General features: G+C 42.2%; 1 protein-coding gene across 6 annotated transcripts in view; it reads right to left on the bottom strand.

Annotated features, from left to right (window-relative positions):
* LOC126267355 (neuroparsin-A) overlaps positions 1-19,751 on the bottom strand; it is a 210,226-nt gene that overhangs the window by 34,368 nt on the left and 156,107 nt on the right. For all 6 annotated transcript variants that reach the window (XM_049972486.1, XM_049972482.1, XM_049972488.1 and 3 more), the window contains exon 3: positions 1,514-1,586. In XM_049972486.1, the coding sequence (XP_049828443.1) occupies positions 1,514-1,575 (62 nt within the window). In that variant the 5' untranslated portion in view covers positions 1,576-1,586. The remainder of the gene's footprint in view (positions 1-1,513; positions 1,587-19,751) is intronic.

Below are 19,751 nucleotides of genomic sequence, written 5' to 3'. Positions count from 1 at the left end.
TTGTACGCGTTGTTCATGATAGGTGTGTAATTATTGCTCCACCATCTCTCTCTACACCCTATTTTTTGGAAATATACCGGTAAATTATCAACAATTCAGGTTTTTACTTATTTTTCTTCTAGAGCGAACAGTAACATTTGCCGTACCACAACAGCTGATAAAAATATGCATTGAAACTTCCTGGCAGCACTTGACCGCGAAAGGCAAACGTCCCGAGTTTGCGTCTCGGTCCAGCACACAGTTTTAATCTCCCAGGAAGTTTCATATCAGCGCACACTCCGCTGCAGAGTGAAAATCTCATTGTGAAAATACGCATTTCTGATGATTTCCCGGGGTATTTCGAGATATTTGCTACGGCTATAAGTCAGCATTGAAGAATGAGTACTTCCGTCGATGTATTTACGCAACACTGAATTCCGAGTTCCAGTATTCTTATACAAGAGTGATTCCAAAACATAATCAAATGTAAGCACTCCAAGCTTGTCTGAGGAGTGTAGTGTCCAGCTTAGTGGGAATACTCGTCCTCTCCAAGAGGAATAAAGTTTCCCAAGAACTAAAGACTCAAAAAAATGTGAATGCATCTGAATTTCGAGACGTGTTGCGTGCGCCTATATGCTTTACTTGCACGCATCATTCTCGTTGTCAAGTATGCGGTCCTGTTTCTCATAACATACACTCGAGATATTACGGTATTCGCAACACACGCTGTTCGCAGAGCCCCTTGCACGAGTATTCGTCGTGTTTATCAACTGTTTCCAAGATCAGGAGCCGTAACATCAGAAACTAGCTTTTCGCAAATCGTGTCTTCCATTCTTGCCACCGAGCCGCATATCATAGACTGATGCCGAGTTGCGAACACAGCGTGGTAATCTAAAACTACTCCAAAGGCTTACACTAACTTCTCACGCCGCTGTATTCTGTTAGAATGAAACACGTCTTAAAGACTTAAAACTTCGATATACCTTACCACGTTATCTCGCATGTAAACAATAGAAAAAAATCTTTCGAAAACTATTCTGCAGAAATTTTCGACAGGAGGAATACGTCACCTTAAGCTGCGACAGACAGAAACGGTACTGGACACCCGCAGCTTACACGGTTACGGAGTATTTTACGTTTAGTTTGTAAAACATGATAGCAGTTCATACCAGACTGGATATGCCATAAAAGAGACTAAAACGTTTTTCTTTCTTTCACTCTTAAACAAGCAGTGGAAGAAGCCGAGGTATATCAGTTGTCTCCCAGTAAAACCTGCCACAGCCAACTGGCCAAATAAAGGAGAAAACTTATTCTTCGTAAATTCGCGATTACTTTTACGTGTGACCTGCAAAACAGATCGAATACCATGTGTCTAGCACTTCTGGAAGGTCTCAAGATTGTAGTTTATTGAAGCCCTTACCGATTCTAAATGTAATAATCACGGCAATTGTCCAAGATATGAGAGCGATGAGGCATAATATTCGGAAGATAAGCGTAGAGTGATACTATAACAATTCTACGCAGAAGTCCTTACCTGTGGAACAGGATGACGGCGATGAGAAGGGTGGCGGCGACAAGTGCTGCTGCGGGCTTCATGGCGGCGGCGTCTGCAAACACAATACGGACGTCTTGTTAAGTTCCGCTTTGTTTTTCGATTTCTTTGTGCTTCAAGCAGATAAATATGTCATTAGCAAAGACTTATGAGCGAAAGTTAAGGACGAAAGTATCTTCCGGATGATGTGTCACTGTCAAGTATCATAGCTCGATGTAACTTTCACTACACGTAGAAAGAACTGTTACAGTGTAGTACACATGCCGACTGAAAGAAAAACGCAATAACACGAACTGAAATCACGCTTCTACTCAAAGATAACAATTGTACTGAAGGCACCATGATCTATGATGGTCGCCTGGACATTACAAAAGACGGGACGTGGTTCTTAATGGGGTGTTTTGTCACCACGGACGGCTGTGCAGATTCTGCAACGTGCTACCGTGCTGACAGCAAGGTTGCTAAAGTGTTATTGTGGTAGGTCATGGCCCTCCATTCCTCCACCAGCGCGACTGATGATTGTTGGTGCACTTGGACGTGCTGTAATACAGCTCCCCAAAGCATCCCAAATGCGCTCCATGGGATTTAAGTCGGCGGAACGAGCAGGGCAGTCCATTCCCTGAGTATCGTCTCGTTTAAGTATATGAGCGTAAGGCTGCAGAGCGATATGAAATGGAACGAGCCTGTAAGGATTGTAGAAGGGTAGGCGAAAGGTCGACTTCGGTTTATTGGGATAGTTTTAGGAAAGTATGGCTCATCTGCAAAGGAGGCCATATATAGGACACTAGTGCGAACTATTCTTGAGTGCTGCTTGTGTTTTGGAATCCAACCAGGTCCTATTAAAGGAAGATATCGAAGCTGTTCAGGGTCGGGCTGCTAGATTTATTACCGGTAGGTTCGAACAACACGCAAGAGATAAGATGCTTTGGGAACTCAAATGGGAATCATTGGAGCGAAAGATTAATAAAGGAAGATGAATGTAAAAAAAAAATTCTTTATTACAGCTATTCGACACCAGTTAAGCACATTACAAGAACAATTATGACCAATACCCTAGAGAAAGATACTATTCAAAAGTGAGAGTGATTTAGAAACCAACGCTCGTGCTCTACATACCTGGCCCCTATTACGTACAATGTCCTGTGAGCCATGGATGCACGCTTAGAAGCAGAACGGCTCTCAGATAAGTGACCGGCTGGAAGTCTTTTTGACTAACAGAACCCAGTGCATTGTCCTGGACGGGGAGCGCGCATCAGAGAGAAACGTAATGCTAGGAATGCCCTAGGAAAGAGTGATGATATTCCTGCTCTCCATGTCAGGGTGGTTATAATTAAATTGCAGTTACTCGAGGATGCCCATGTGGGCTGTAATTATTGTACGACAGCGGAGCTTGGCAGATATACTAAGGCATTAACGCGGAACCGATTTTTGCTGAAAAAAAAAATAGTCCAAGTTTGGCCTCCAGGTGGTAATCTGGCGCTCTACGCCGTTTGTATGATGGTGTGACATCCTCGCTGACATCTGACGAGCCTTAACGTGAGTGAACATTATGGCTGTCGAGAAGAGAGACGTGCACTGTTTGTGAAACTGTTTCATATGAACCGAAACAATTACAGTGCTGCACTGAAAGCGTATCTCTGCCTGAAGGGTCTGCGGAGACACCTGGTGTCGTTAAATGGTTTGAAGAAGATGAATTTGAATACACTGGCAAGCTTGGTGTGGCACCTGGACGAGGAAGGCGTATTATACCGGTGGGAGTTATTGACGAGATTGCTGTTGCTGTAATTGACAGTGAAGTATGGGTAGTGCTAATCGTCATGCAGTGTCACGAGAACTGTCCGTCCCATGGTGAGCGGTACTGAATGTTTTGCTATTTATTTTGGACTGGTACCAGTATAAGATCCAAACTGTGCAGCAACGGAACCTTATCATCCGCAGCAACGTTCTGAATTTGCCTGGCGCGGATCGAAGTTAATGGTATGAGGCTGGGCAATATTTTATGGAGTGACGAGGCACATTTTGTACTCCAGGTTGCAGTGAATGTACAGAACTGTCAAATTAGGGGTATTGTTAAACCGCATGATGTACACGAAGATCCGCTGTACTCGCCGTATGTGACTTTGTCGTGTGGATTCACAAGCGCCTTTATTCTCGCTCCGTTCTTCTTTGAAGAGAATACACCCAGAGGGCCTATCATGTGTACCGTGATGCCTGAACGTTATCGAATCCCCCTTTTCCAGCGTGTGATTCGTGCTCTATAGGAGTGCAACTATGTGAAAACCGTAGTTTTAATCCAAGATGGCGCAGCACCTCACCTCATGACGCCCGCCCAGTGAAAGATCTGCTTAATGCAAAATTCCACGAACGAGTTATCTCCAGAGGTTTTCCAGATGCATGGCCTGCAAGATACCCTGATATGAATCCATGTGACGTTTTGCCCTGGTAATATCTAAAAGAACTCGTTTACCAGGGACACGTTCGAACTCTACCTGATCTGAAGGCCAATATACAGGAACACATTGTTCAGAAATCACCAGAACTGCTGCGAGAAATTGTTGATCACGTATTTTACGGAGGCAGCATCTCTCCGGGGGCGGGGGGCAGGATGACTTGCACACATTGGTGCAATGAAAGGCAGCTTATTTTAAACGTGGATAGTTGTAAGTGAATGCGGATGGTAAAGAGGAATATGCCTTTAATGTGCGAATATATATTATTTTATGCTGTGCAGCTTGATTCAGAAACAAGAATTTAATCTACTGTTCTCGTTGAGAGGGTCCTACAACTGCCGCATCTCTGTCGCAATGTGTCACGCTCTCGCGATTTTTCCTCATCATCTTCCATTCCTCTTCTCTCCATCGCTTCTTGGATACCACGTGGCCACACTTTCCGTCGTCTTCCTCTTCTCCTTCCAGTAGGTTGCCATGACGGTACTTTCTTGGGTCATCTGACTTCATCCATTCATTTGACCTGCTCAGACCATTCTAGCTGTCTTTCTACTATTTTATCAGTAATACTATAATGAGTCTAGCCGGCCGGGTTGACCGAGTGGTTCTAGGCGCTACAGTCTGGAACCGCGCGACCGCTACGGTCGCAGGTTCTCATCCTGCCTCGGGCATGGATGTGTGTGTCGCCCTTACGTTAGTTATGTTTAAGTAGTTCTAAGTTCTAAGGGACTTATGACCTCAGATGTTAAATCCCATAGTGCTCAGAACCATTTGAACCATATAATGAGTCTTAGTCCTTCCTCTTATTTCCCCATTTCTTACGTGGTGAAGTCGGGAAATTCTACAGGCTCTTTTCAAGTCTTCTTTTCTAAAACTCTAAGTCTATTTTTATTTCTTTCTGTGAGTTCCAAGCACTCGCTGCCATAGTTCGTTATTGCTTCAACGATTAATTTGTATAAATGAATTTTAACCTTTACACTCATTTTTGTGAACTAAAGAACAGCGTTTAATTTTTAGACAGCCGTCCTTCTCTGCCTGATCCCTTGCTGTATCTCTGTGTCGCATCTTCCATCACGTGACAGGATAATATGTCTAGACATAACATTGCGCAGCTGCGTGCAGCGGAACGAATACACAGGTTCTGTTGCAAGGAAGCTGAATGGCTTACTACGTTTTACTAGACGAGTCTAGGGAAAGACTGTCGCATCTGCAGCGCCTGATAAAAAGTATTCGGACACTCCTTAGCGGATATTAGCGCGAAGCGGTCCACCCTTCGCCATTGTGATGGCTTGAACTTTGTTCGGGACGCTTTCGATGAGGTGTCTGTTAATCTGTAGACGAATAGCGGTGTATTCTTTTTCCTCAAGAGCTGAAACCAGAGAAGTTAGTGATGTTGGTTGCTAGGGTCTGGAGCAAAATCGTGAACTGACCCACTCGCAAGGTGTTCCGTTGTTTTCAGGTCGGGACTCTGGGCAGGCCGGTCCGTATCAGGAATGTCACTGTCCACGAACCATTGCCCCTCTGGTGCTATTTTATGGCAGGCTGTATCGTCTTGCTCAGTCAGCCGTCGTCTCCGGACGAATCCTCTACCGACGCTGTAGATAGTACACAAACCTGTAAAACGTGTTGATCTCCTTCGGCATTTAGCTTCTTCTTAGACGAAATAATGGAACAAATTCCTAACCACTAAAAACACGCCCATGCCATAACACTGCCACTCCCTCTATAATTCACTATTACGATCATACATGATGGCAGATAATGTTCTCCAGGACTGGCACAGGATACAGAGTGATTTATCACTCCAAATCAGTCATTTCCAGGCATCCACTTGCCGCAGTAGCATCGCTATTTACGCTGCCTCAAGGGTCACTCATTATAGCTCACATAACTGTGTGGCTTGAACGTCGTAGCCAAGTCTTTGTAATTCCCGACTCACGGTCATTGTGCTGTCGGTACTGCTGGTAGCACTTCGGCACTCACGAGAGATTCTTTTCGCTTCGACTGTCCCTGTCCGACAGTACGTGAGACCTGGCTGATCTTGGTTTAGATCTGATTTCCCCTACGTGTTTCTGCTTCACATTCACATCGCCAACATCCGAATTAGGCAGTTTTAGAAGAATTGAAATGTCGCTGGTGGATTTATTACGAAAGTGACATCCAGTGACTAGTCCGCGCTGGCCGCGGTGGTCTCGCGGTTCTAGGTGCGCAGTCCAGAACCGTGCGACTGCTACGGTCGCAGGTTCGAATCCTGCCTCGGGCATGGATGTGTGTGATGTCCTTAGGTTAGTTAGGTTTAAGTAGTTCTAAGTTCTAGGGGAGTAATGACCACAGCAGTTGAGTTCCATAGTGCTCAGAGCCATTTGAACCATTTGAACTAGTCCACGTTTGAAGTCACTGTACTCTTCTGATCGACCCATTCTACTCTTACTGCTTCTCTACTGACAACACGACACTCTCCACCTGCTTTTGTACTGGCGAGTCCGCCACTCGTGATATCCAGTGGTCGATTCCGCATTACATACGAGTGTCCGGACAATTTTTATGAGTTAGCGTGTAAAGGAGACCATGTACAGAACGCCTGTGTTATCCGTTCCTAAGCATTATAGAGTGCTGAGAATCATCATCAGGTAGGATTATAGGAGAATATCTACGGAATTCAGAAGCGTGAGTTTATCACCATTCGATTTGATAAGTAGAAGAGCAATACAGAAATACTCGGGGAGCTTAGACAAGAGTTCTTAGAAGAAGGAAGGCAATCTTTTCGCAAAGTGCCATTTAGGAAGTTTAGAATTCCAGCGACAGCTTGGAGAAATGTTCTAACGCCTCCAACGTTTATTTCGTAGAAGAAGTCTGAGGGCAAGAAACTAAGACTAGTGGTCGCACATAAACTCATTGGACATCTGTTTCCAAGGCTCCCTTCTCAAGTGGCACCAGAAAGGATATGACTGACAATGCCCTAGTCATTTACAGTACAGCTTGCGCAGTATGTATATATATATATATATAACAGAGGCCATTCTTCCTCGAGTTTATTTGAAACTCTACATAAGCGAGGAATGAGAGCAACAGTGACAGCACTAATACTTTTTTACATTTTTGAAGTGGAGATTACTTAAAAATTGAGACGGAAAAATAATCGCGCCCAAATTTGCGACGTAATTACGAATGACAGTATCTGAACTACGACACCTTGACTTTTAGCAAAAAGAGAGGATGAGTATTAAAGCGGGTATTACTCTGAAATTCGTGGTTGTCGTATGTGGTGAACAACGCATGACGGACATGAATTCAAGATTTTTAACTTCCACACGTTTCCTATATGGGATCACTTCCCAGAGACTAATTACTTTGTAGGAACGATCCAAGCGTGGTCTTGAAGAGGGTACTCGTTACAACTGAATCTGCGATCCAGTTGTGTATCTTAAAAGTCACGAAGATGCGACGCTATGAATTAGAAAGAAGAGAGAAGAATATAATGTTATTTCTATCATCCCTACTCTGGATGAACTCTGGAGCTTGCCATGGTGGGACTGCTCGTTTCACTCAACGACTCAGCCGCATCTTATTCACTGAGGTGACAGAAGTCACGGGATACCGATGTGCACATATACGTTATGACGTACACAAGGTATAAAAGGGCAGCGCATTGGCGGAGCTGCCATTTGTACTCGGTTGACTGAAGTGAAAATTTTTCCACCATGATTATGGCTGCAGGGCGGGGATTAACAGACTTTGAATGCGGAATGGAAGTTGGTGCTAGACGGTTGGTAAATTTCATTTAAAAAATCGTTAGGGAATTCATTATTCCGTGATCCAATGTGTCAAGAGTGTGCCTAGAACACAACGTACAACGCAGCGGCCAACAGCCTTTACTTAACGATCGAGAGCAGCGTCGTTTGCGTTTAGTTGTCAGTACTAACAGACAAGCAACATTGCGTGACATAACTGCAGAAATCAATGTGAGACGTACGACGGAAGTATCCATTAGGCCTACGGCAGCAGACGACCGCGCCTACGGCGCTTCTCCTGGGCTTGTAAGCGTATCAGTTGGACCCTAGACGACTGGAAAACTATGGCCTGGTCAGATGAGTCAAGATTTCAATTGGTAAGAGCTGATGGTGTGGTTCGACTGTGGGCCCAAGTTGTTAACAAGACGCTGTGAAAGCTGTTGGTGTCTCCATAATGATGTGGCTGTGTTTACATGGAATGGTAAGGCCGCTCCAGTCCAACTGAACTGATCGTTGCCTGGAAATGGTTACTTTCGGCAACTTTGAGACCATTCGCAGCCATTCATGGACTTCATACACCCAAACAACAGTTGTTTGGATAATTCAAGCAAATGATTTGACATCTCAGATTGTGTGACATGTATCCCATCGAACGTTTATTGGACATAATCGAGACCTCAGTTCGTGCACAAAATCCTGTGATGATGATAATGAGCGTATGGTATTGGTGGCCAGGAGACCTCTCGCGGGGCTGTTCTGCTGCCGCTCCACAAGTTCTTTAACGCCACTACAGCGACTTGCGAGTGAATGAGGATGAAATGATGATGAAAGAAACACAACACCCAGTCATCTCGAGGCAGAGAAAATCCTTGGCCCCGCCGGGAGTCGAACCCGGGACCCCGTGCCTGGGAAGCGAGAACGCTACAGCAAGACCACGAGCCGCGAACACCAAATCCTGTACCGGTGATGCTATCGTAATTATGGACGGCTATAGAGGCAGAATGGCTCAATATTTCTGCAGGGGACTTCTAACGACTTGTTGAGTCTATACCAGGTCGAGTTGATGCACTACCCCGGAAAAAGGAAGTCCGACCGATATTAAAAGATATCTCACGTCTTTTGTCACCTCAATGTAAATAGTACTTGTGATGCTTCATTCCCTCCTCATTCCACCCATTCCCCTCATGAACTGTGGTCCTTGCCACGATAGGGTGGTGCGCGTGGCTCAGCAATATAGGTAACCGTGCCGCACGCAGCTGGATCTGAGAGGTAACATTAAATGATGTTCCACAGACGAATACTGACGCGGATAGTTAATAAAGATACATTGAGTCGAAACACAGAGAAAAGAAAGTTACGATACAACATGACTAAAAGACGGGATCGTCTGATACGGTACATCCTAAGCCTTGAAGGCAAAAATCTGATAATGAGGGACAAAACTATAAAGGGAGACCAATGGTTGACTACAGTAAGCAGATTCTAATTGATTTAAGCTGCTATAGTTAGGCGGAGATGAAGAGACTTGCACAGGATAGAGTGAAAAGCTGAATCAAAACAGTATTCGGGATCATGACTACAGCAATATCAAGCTTTCACTATAACTGGCTGCATTATAATTGTTCTGAGTGGTTTTTTTTTTTTTGTTTTTTTTTCCTGACCCATCACATCTTGTCTCAGATCAAATGTCTGGAAGATGTTTAAGGTGTGAAAATTATGAACAATACGCTCTTTAGAGATTTGATGAAGATATCGACAACTGAAACTTCCGAAATTTAAAACTGGAATATCTAATTTTGAGTTTTTTTCTTAATCGATTTTCCAATCACTTAGACGTTGTGATTAACTTGGAATCTCATCACGACGATCACAACATTGTCGTTCCTGCCTCGTCCAGGTTAATAAACTGACTTTGATCAGAGATGCTCCCAATTACTTAGTTGATTTCTGAGGGTCGATACACTACTTAGTCAAAGTAAATAAAGTTTTAAATCTGTGTTACAAGATTATTGTAGTTCAGACTGGTACTGCCATGTAAGTTGATTCACAATACTTCCGTGAAAACTCGAAGTTTCAGTCGGAAGGATAATAGTTAGGGGCTGTAATGTGCCATCAGAGCCACTTCTCACTGAACCACGTCTACATGCATCTACATCATTACGCTGAAATTCACACTTAGTCATTTGGCAGTCAGATCATACAACCACTTTCATACTATTTATCGGCGGTTCCGGTAATATGTGGTAAGGGAGAAAAATTAACACCTAAATATCTCCTTGTGATCTATGCTCTTTTTTTATTAAGAGGGTCATTTCTCCCTACGTAGATAGGAGTCAACAAAATTTGTTCGCATTATGAGGAAGAAATTAGTGATTGAAAATTCCTGAAAAAATCTCGTCGCAATGAAACAAACGCTATTGTTTTAGTGACTATCAGCCCAACTCTCTTATCATTTCCGCGATACTCTCTCCGCTATTTCGCGATGATAAAAGACGAGATGCCCTTTTCGGAACCTTTTTGATGTACTCTGTTAGTCATATCTGGAAAGGATCTCAGAAGAGGACGAGCAACCATACTGCAGGTAGTAGATAACAGGTTACATATAATACGACAAATATAACTGCCTCACCGGTCTAAAATAATACTAAACATTGCTACTCACTTCTTGAATCTTGCTTTTTGTGGTGTAATAACGCTGTCTTGGTAAGGCTAGCAGTCATTTACTTTCACCTTCCCACGACGGAGAATAGATTGATGCGAATATAATAGTAACATTCGAGAGACTAATGAATTTGCATGCAGTGTTGTATTGTGTTCATTTTGTTAAGAGGAACTTAATAGAGACGGACAGAATGAAAGTCGATTCCAGTACAAAATCTACTCGTCTCTAATTCGGCTTTTTCTTTAGGGCCGAGATTAAAATCGCAGAGCGACAGTCTTGATTAGGGTTGCCGCGAGTTCTATACAACACTTGAGTTGGATTCGACATCTTCCTCTCGTATAATTACGCAAAATTCTTTCGTCCATCCTTGTGTAATTCGATCTCGCTCTTCGACTGTAATTATTCCGAAGTCGACGGGTCATTCATCATCAACCTACCTTACTTCTTAGTTCCTTTTCTAATTTCGGCAGTACAAATACGTCCGCCCCCGGTAGCTGAGTGGTTAGCCTGGCAGAATGTCTATCCTACGGACACGGGTTCGGTTCCCGGCTGGGTCGGAGATTTTCTCCCCTCAGGGGCTGGGTGATGTGTTGTCCTCATTATCATCATTTCATCCACCATCGAACCGAAAGTCGCCAAAACGGCGTCAAATTGAAAGACTTGCACACGGCGAACGGTCTACCCGACGGGAGGCCCTAGTCACACGACATTTTTATTTAGTACAAATATCATTACTCCAGTTTGAGAACACTAAATGTGCCAACGACGTTAAAAAGCTCCTATTCGATGCACAAGTCTGTAACAACAGTAACTTACATCTGTTCTTCCGTCATGTACATTGTGGTTAATTTCGAAATTAAACTCGGTACAATGGCGTTCAATCTGGAAACAATAGATTCAGAACGTTTATGTTCTCCTTGACCGTGGTTTCAAGATAGAATTTTTGTTCTACGTGAACTGAGAGGTAGTATTTTCTTTGCGCCTCGAGCAGAGGACGAAGCTCGCTAGATTTGTACTGTAAATATTACTTGTGGCCTGTAAGAAATGGAAGGAAGGATGATTAACGTTTAACGTTCCTTCGACGACGATGTCACTGGGCCTGCTGGTAGAGACCGCGTCCTTTTCAAAAGAACCGTCGCATAATTTACGTTAATCGACTTAGATGAAACTAAAGCTCTATGGCTGGACGGAGATATAAATCCGGCTCCTACATTATGATATTGCTAATGCATTAATAACGGCACCTTGCCCAGTTAGCATGGAACTGAGAGAAACAATGACTTGAAACTGACGTTAGGGTAGAACTTTGAAAAAACCTGCGTAGAAATATGATTCCTGATAATATGTCTTTTAATTTGGTGTCCGGTGTGTTATTCTGAATTTGCCATTAAAGTGTGAAGCTCTTGCACTTTGGGCCTTGTGTTTTGTTTTGTTGTTCTTTTTGTGCTAATAAGTAATATACATAATTTTCATTGTGATACAGAATGGTGCTCCATTTCAGACCGTTAAAACTAGAGAATTAGCTTCATCTAAGAGACGCTAGTACTGTTCAGTACGGCATGTGCCACTGAATACTCAGTAAATTTAAACTCTCACACGAAAATGAGTCAAATAGTATGATACACCCGTGTTACTTTGAGATACGAACATTTTTGGTTAGGCTTTACTGTGACTGTTATTGGTATCGAATGAAACTACAAGTTTTACTGTTACCAGTCACTGCTTATTTATTTCCACACTGCGCTTAGAAAGTTTAAACCTCAGGTGGAATTATGTTTGTGGATTAACACTGCATATATCCGTTATGTTATGACATTAGAGTAACTAGACAGTGCCACAGGTTATTCCAGTGCCGTTACATAACATACATGCCATATTAATCCACGTAAATCCACCTAATATTGAAGGTTTAACCCTTCGAAACACGTCGTGGAATAAAATAAACAATGATTGGTTACAGTAAACCTCTTGTTTCATTCGGTAGCCGTATAATGTTTGCATTGGTCAATTTTTTAAATACGGAAATTCAGTTCCTTTCTTACTCATTTACTTAATTGGATGGTGCAATGAGAAATATGTCAATTTTTTATTTGCTTGCATGATCGTGTTTTTTTGCGATGTTGTGCGTTTTAGTGGGTCGTTACATATACAAAAATAAGAGACTATGCATCTCACATAAAGTCGATTGAGAGCTTCACTACACTGAAAACAAAATATTGAAGGGTGTGTTTCTGGATGGAGAGCAGTTTTAACAACATTTATATTTTAATGGAGAAGTGAGTGAAAGGTAATGCAGTTGTTGGAGAATATGCGTAGCATCTAGATTTTAACGTAGCAATGACTTTACACATTCAAAAACATTCCAAACTGTTCCTTATTCTTTTTCGTAGAACAATGCAGTTAAGTTCCTTAACATAAAGGCGAGAAATAAAATAAATTCGATAAAATTATGTAATGCTACCCACTGAAGTGGTGAAGTGGCTAAGACTTTCGAAAGGAGACAGAATTCCATCCAGTTGTACGTTTTTCATACTTCTCCTAATTCGTTTATGAGGAATAGCGATAGATTTATTTTTAAAACGACACACTCATTTTCCTTGCCCATACTACTTCAATTCTAGCTTGTTCTCCATATCAAATGGTTCAAATGCATCTTAGCACTATGGGACTTAACATCTGAGGTCATTAGTCCCCTAGAACTTAGAACTACTTAAACCTAACTACCCTAAGGACATCACATACATCCATGCCCGAGGCAGGATTCGAATCTACGACCGTATCAGTCGCGCGGTTGCAGACTGAATGGCCTAGAACCGCTCGGCTACCGCGGCCGGCTGTTCTCCATATCACATAACCTTCTTAGTGTAAGCGTTGGTTCTTGCAAATGGTGTTGCTATTATGGAATGCAGGTACAAGTAATTCACTAGAAATAATGTGTGCTAAACTCGCAAACAAATAATTCCTTCTACTGAAGTCGGAGGTGACGAAAACAGTGTTTTTCTATTAAAGCTTATTTACACCTTACTTTTTATACGACATAATGAATACGCTAACTTCACAGCAAAAAATGAATTAGACCCGTAGTGTCGTTCCTTAGCAGTTGACAGAAATTGTTGCACATAAAGAATAAGGGAGTAGTAGCGTTTCTACATGGGAGACAAATGGCAGAAAGCAAGATTAGTGTCAAACGCCCCATCGATGACGAGATTAGTAGAGACAGTACACAAGCCCCACAAGGGCAATGATGAGGAAGGAAATCAGCTGCTCCCTTTCAAAAGAGATATCCTGGGAGTAGGCTTAAGAATTTTAAGAAAAGCACGGAAAATATAAATCTGAAATGGTCGAAATGGAGTCTGAACCGCCTTTCTCCAGAATGCGAGCCCAGTGTGTTATCACTGTGCCGCCTCGATCACAGTTGTTGCCTTTTCGTGCTGTTTCCATTCCATGACGGAGCACATGTGCTGTAATTTATTGATTACATCAAGCACGCAGCAAAGGGAGATAGTGAAGACTGAGGCTAATCGAAATCGTGGCTTTGGAAATGGTACATTCTTATCAGACGAGAGGTCACCAAAGCGGCGGCCATCACATTCTCGGTGCCTTACGACGTGTAAACTTAGAAGACTAACAGAGCGAGTGTTTGTCTAAGATGTCGTCGGCACGAGGTTGTTTGTCCCTCTGTTCTGTAAATAACCATCCGGCGATAACTGGTCTCACAACCTGAAATCGACGGCAAAGACACAGAACAAAAAGCTGATTTCACATGTACAACTAAAGATCCTTCCCTGCAGTCTCTTGTTTTGCGGTAGACCGCTTTCGCAGGCTTGCACATGTACCACCAGGCTATCTACATCTCAGGAGCAAGTTTTGCCGACAGCGTTTGGCAGGGTTCTCACTGCCACTACTGTGGGAAATCAAGTTTGTAGCTCCAGTGAACTACCCTCCAGCTACATCATACTTGGAAAAGAGGTACACCGATAACATCTACACATTATGCTCCCACAGACGCCAGAAGCTGTAATTCTTCTTCGATTTTTACAAAGAAACATAGGATTCTATTTCTAACATAGATGTTTCCGACGTCTTACCCACGCGGGTGTCCTCGTGTAAAAATGTGTACTGACAGAGGAAATGTTATGAATCTCTAAGGTCCTTGAACTCTCTCTCCCCCAGACACACGTGTAGTGGAGGAGACTGTAAATATCTTGTTTACACGTACTCCGACACCGTGCGGCTAGCAAACATCTTATTACGGAGCTGATGCAACCTATTGGTTCAGTGAAGACGTGGTTTGGGACTTTACAAATACTAGGCGAAGCAAAACATGACCCCAGGAAAACAACAAAACCTAGGCTACCCTAATACTGATTTTTTTTAGACCACTACAGGTATTGATATCGCTGGAAACCGAAAAAGAAGTGGTTAAATAAGCAGCCAACGACATATCGAATTTATATATCTAGTGAGAAAGCAATAAATCTAAAATGTTCTCTGCAGCACGTTGTGGTATTCACAAAAATTTATAAACAGATATGAGAAATTTACATAGCCCCGGAAATAGCTATTTTCTCATTGACAATTGGTGTTTAAGTTAAATTATAACTTTATCTTAAGCATGTGCATTTACACTTTCATTAGTAAAACGTTCACCCTAGCAGGTCACAGGCGGCTTAACACGCATTCTGCATTGTTTTACGTTTACATCAACCAGAAAGTTTGTTTACTGCCAAAGGACAGCTGTTTTGGGATCAGTACACAACCCTCACCAGAAAAATGTGTTTTCACATTACTTCTTCTCTTACTATATATAAATCTCGTGTCGTATCGTTCATATCTGCTTGTTGCGTATAATTTTTCCTTTTTTGTGCATTTTTGATCTCGCATTGCATTGGAGACAATCTGCAGTTCATTTCGAATGTCATCCATGAAATATATACTGCTTTCTAAACTAAGATGAGTGGCTGATAGCGGATTTTTTCTTAGTATTTCAACACTTTTTGTGTTGTCATGCGTTTTTTTCTTTTTTTATACTCCGTGATAATTTCTATGTCCCTGCTACATCAAAAACCCTCAATACTCTGTTTTGTGCATTCCAGTCCTCGTCAGCTCCCGTAGTTTTTGCTATCCACTGACTCATTCACTTCACATTAAGTAAACTGACACTGAAGCCTAGCAACATACTCTTACTTCTCCTATATCTTGCCTGTCCCTCTGTGTTCAACGTTTTTCCACCACGACCTGTTGCCAAAGCTGTTAGTTTATTATTGTCCTAATTTACTGTTCTCTAATTTTCATTTATGTTCAGAAATGACATATATCATTAACTACAGGAAAAAAATGTGATTTAATAACAGGCTATTTCGTTGTTGACCTGTACTTAACGAAAAATGAAAGACATATCTTGTGATGTCATATCGTGACACTAAATTCCTTGAGTGTTGCGGAGTAAGGTGTTCCAGAAACCTGAAAAAGTGACATCGTAACTCATTATCAGTAAACGAAATTCCTAATTCTTAGTGAATTAATTGGGTAAGTCCAACTTTCTCAAAAATCAGATTGGTATTGAGTTCGTTTTGGTTACAGGATCAGAAAGTTATACCTTAATGATTACGTGGAAATATTAGAAATATTAAACATTATTCCGTAAGCAGACTGTGTGCCGTTTAAAGAGAGTGCCTAAATAGTTTCACGAAATTGGAACTATTTTCGGAAGCAACTGTCACTTAACAATAAAACTGTATGCTTTTCAGATCCATGTTTGTACACTGGACGGGGAAAATCAACTGCAATTGGAAAGACCTTACATATCTGGCCAAAATGCGATTTTTGTTACAAATAATAGAAGACTAACTAAAAATATTTTTTTAATCTCTATTTTCATTACAAGTTAATATAAGCTTCTTGCACAAAAGTTATTCACGACTACATAAAGAACTTGCATGGAGATATTTCTGGTAAGATATTTGACTTCGAGATAAAAAAAATTTCAGTGAATTACTTAGGGATCTGGAAGTAGATTAATACGTAGTGCTAAACACTCCCCATACTTTGATGAAACTCGAAGTGATGGAAGTGAGCATAGCATCTCACGGCGCACTACGGTTTGCATAATGTAAACGAGAGTTGGATGAAAATTTGTGGAATGCAATTAAGAGAGTGATATAGTAACTCCCCGACACTTACGGAAGTCCGTCATTCTGCATGTTTTCTTGGGATTACTGTCCGTTCTGTCTCTTCGTGTACATCGCAATTTAAGTTAATACTTGTACAGTACTACCAAAGTAGAGAGGACTTGTGTGGATCCCAATACCGGTTCCAATTTGTGGAATGCAATTAAAAGAGTGATATAGTAACGTAATGACGGTTTGTGAATGAATATTAGGAAAAGCTTTTCCAGCACAATTATATTTTACGGTCTTCAACGGAAAGATTGCAAAACTATGTTTCAAACGCTGAGTGGTATCGTTCATAAAGGCTTAGAAGCTAATCACGGAAGTAATACCGAAATGATTGTACCGCCATTGCTTCATACAATACCCCCTTAGCCACATTACTGCGTTTCCAGGTGCTGACTCTGATAGGCTGTAGGACTGAACCACTGTATACATGTTTTATCCGATGGTCTTCCTTGAAACTGGACGGTGAAGAAAATGCTAAGTAAACAAATATTCTCTAATATTAATCATAGGCCTCACTATTCTCGAGATCTCCTCCACATTTTTTTCAGTATTCGTACCTAGTTTACATTCCCACAGACACTGATGTGGCCTATCTCCAATCCAAATGTAGACGAACACCTTGTAAGGTATTCTCTACTGCCTATCTTTAAGATTAGAAAACTACACAAATGTTATCATTCCTATTCCTGAAGCACGTAATCTTGTCTGACATATGCAATTATTTTAGTTCCGATTCCTGCTGTATATTTTCCACGTTTACTAATAATATTTTCTTACTTCTTCGTGTTTGTTTACACGATTTCCTTTAAAAGAAGCTTAATCTAGCCTGACGTCTGCAATTATTTTGTTGCCGATTTCTGATACAGTTTTTCCTGGTTTACTAATGATGTCGTCTTACTTCTATATGTTTTTACATGATTTCCATAAAAGGCAAAGGTAGCAAACTACTAACACAAATTATTTACAGAAGAATGAAAACACTTGTAGCAGCCAATATCAGGGAATATCAGTTCGGATTCCGAAGAAATGTAGGTACACGTACGGCAATACTGACCCAACGTTTTATCTTAGAAAATGGGTTAAAGAAAAGCAAATTAGATTAATAAGAACTGTACGTTTGAAGTAAGCGTTTTTCACTGTCAACTGGGCTATAATCTGCGAAATTATGGAGCCATTATGAATAAAATACAAGGAACGATGAGTTTTCCACAATTTGTGCTGAAACCATACTGCAGCTACAACAGTCGAATGACATAGAAACAGTATTTGCGAAGGGAACAAGGCTTGATTGTTGCCTATCCACGATGTTATTCAACCTACACATTGGGTGAGCTGTGATGAAAACCAAGGAGATATTTTGAAAGGGCATTATTGCCCAGTGGGGAGACATAAAAATTCGAAGGTTCCTGATGATATTGTAGTTCTGTCAGGGACGGTAAAAGACTTGGAAGATAAATTGAACAAAGGTTAAAAGATGAATATCAACAAGAATGATACTAGGGTAATGGAAAGTAGTCGAATTAAATTAGTCGATGCTTAGGGCTACGAAATGAAACCCTAAAAATTGCACATGAATTTAGTTATTTGGGCAGTGAAATAACTGACGATCGTCGAGATAGAGAGAACATAGAATACAGAATGAGAATCGCAGTAAAGCGTCTCTGAAAGAGAACTATTAGTCCTACAAATTTTGTTTTCGGACGTGTATGCGCTGGAGGCCACGGGTTTGGAGTTATTCAAGAAAAACGCATTTGAAAGTCACTTTTGTAAGTTTATCTTAAATAATTCGAAAACTACGGCCTTTAGCGAAAACACATCCCAGTACAAAATTTAACTACACTAAAGTTCCTACAGAAAGACCCCATACATTTTTTTCTGTAGGAATATGACTTGCCACGTAGGGAGCGAGAGAATATAAAAATGTAGCATGTGGTATTTTGAAGGGATTATCGGCTGTGTAAAACCTAGAGCTAGGAGTAGTTGAATCCCCATGTATAGCTACACAGAGACGTATCCAATGGTGTCGTATCCTCTCCAACTAATTTCTCGTTTCAAATATAGCAATTATGAAGAGCTGTAACCAAATGCGTAGAAGACTGTATATTTTGGCACACGTTGACAACGTACCGGAAGGACTTTCCCCCCCTGAGCAGTGGGGAGGAGGAGAGGGAGGCGAACCACACCTCCCGGCGTGGCGGAGTGACGTCACGAGGTGCGTAGAGTCAGGCGCCTATTTGCGGTCTAGAAGTGCGCCGCGGTGGCGCTCGAGAGTAAAACGGGACTACGAGTCGCGTGATGTGCGCGCCCACAAGCGTGTGGGGGCGGATAGCGCCGCGTCCCAGGGGCTCAGCACCACATCCTACTCACCTCACATCATGTGTGTAGCTCTGTACCAGCAACGAGGAGATTCGAGGCGTACTTCCGCGCCAGTAACACAGAACGGGACGGTGGCATTTCTTTCTACACGTAATTCCTCTTATTCTTCTTTTTCTTCGTTCCGCGCACTTGCTGTTGTGGTCTTCAGTCCAAAGACTGGTTTGAAGCAGTTCGCAATTCTAGCCTATCCTGTGGAAGCCTCTGCATCTCTGCATAGCCATTGCAAGACACATTCCTCTGAATCTGTTTACTTGATTCAAGCTGTGATTTTCTCTACAGCTTTAAGGCCTAAAGCCGGCCAGAGTGACCGAGCGGTTCTAGGCGCTACAGTCCGGAACCGCGCGACCGCTAGGGTCACAGGTTCGAATCCTGCCTCGGGCATGGACGTGTGTGATGTCCTTAGGTTAGTTAGGTTTACGTAGTTCTAAGTTCTAGGGGACTGATGACCTCAGAATTTAAGTCCCATAGTGCTCAGAGCCATTTGAACCACTTTTAAGGCCTACACTTCCCTCCAGCATGAAATTCACTATTTCTTGGTGCCTCAGGATATACACTACTGGCCATTAAAATCGCTACAGCACGAAGATGGCGTGCTACAGACGCGAAATTTAACCGACAGGAAGAAGATGCTGTGATATGCAAATTATTACCTTTTCAGAGCATTCACACAAGGCTGCCGCCGGTGGCGACACCTACAACGTGCTGACATGAGGAAAGCTTCCAACCGATTTCTCACACACAAACAGCAGTTGACCGGCGTTGCCTGGTGAATCGTTGTTGTGATGCCTCGTGTAAGGAGGAAAAATGCCTACGATCACGTTTCCG

The sequence above is a fragment of the Schistocerca gregaria genome, chromosome 4 (assembly GCF_023897955.1).
Source record: "Schistocerca gregaria isolate iqSchGreg1 chromosome 4, iqSchGreg1.2, whole genome shotgun sequence".
NCBI lineage: Eukaryota > Metazoa > Arthropoda > Insecta > Orthoptera > Acrididae > Schistocerca > Schistocerca gregaria.
The sequence above is the reverse complement of the archived record's forward strand: the minus strand, read 5'-3'. Positions and strand labels throughout refer to the sequence as shown.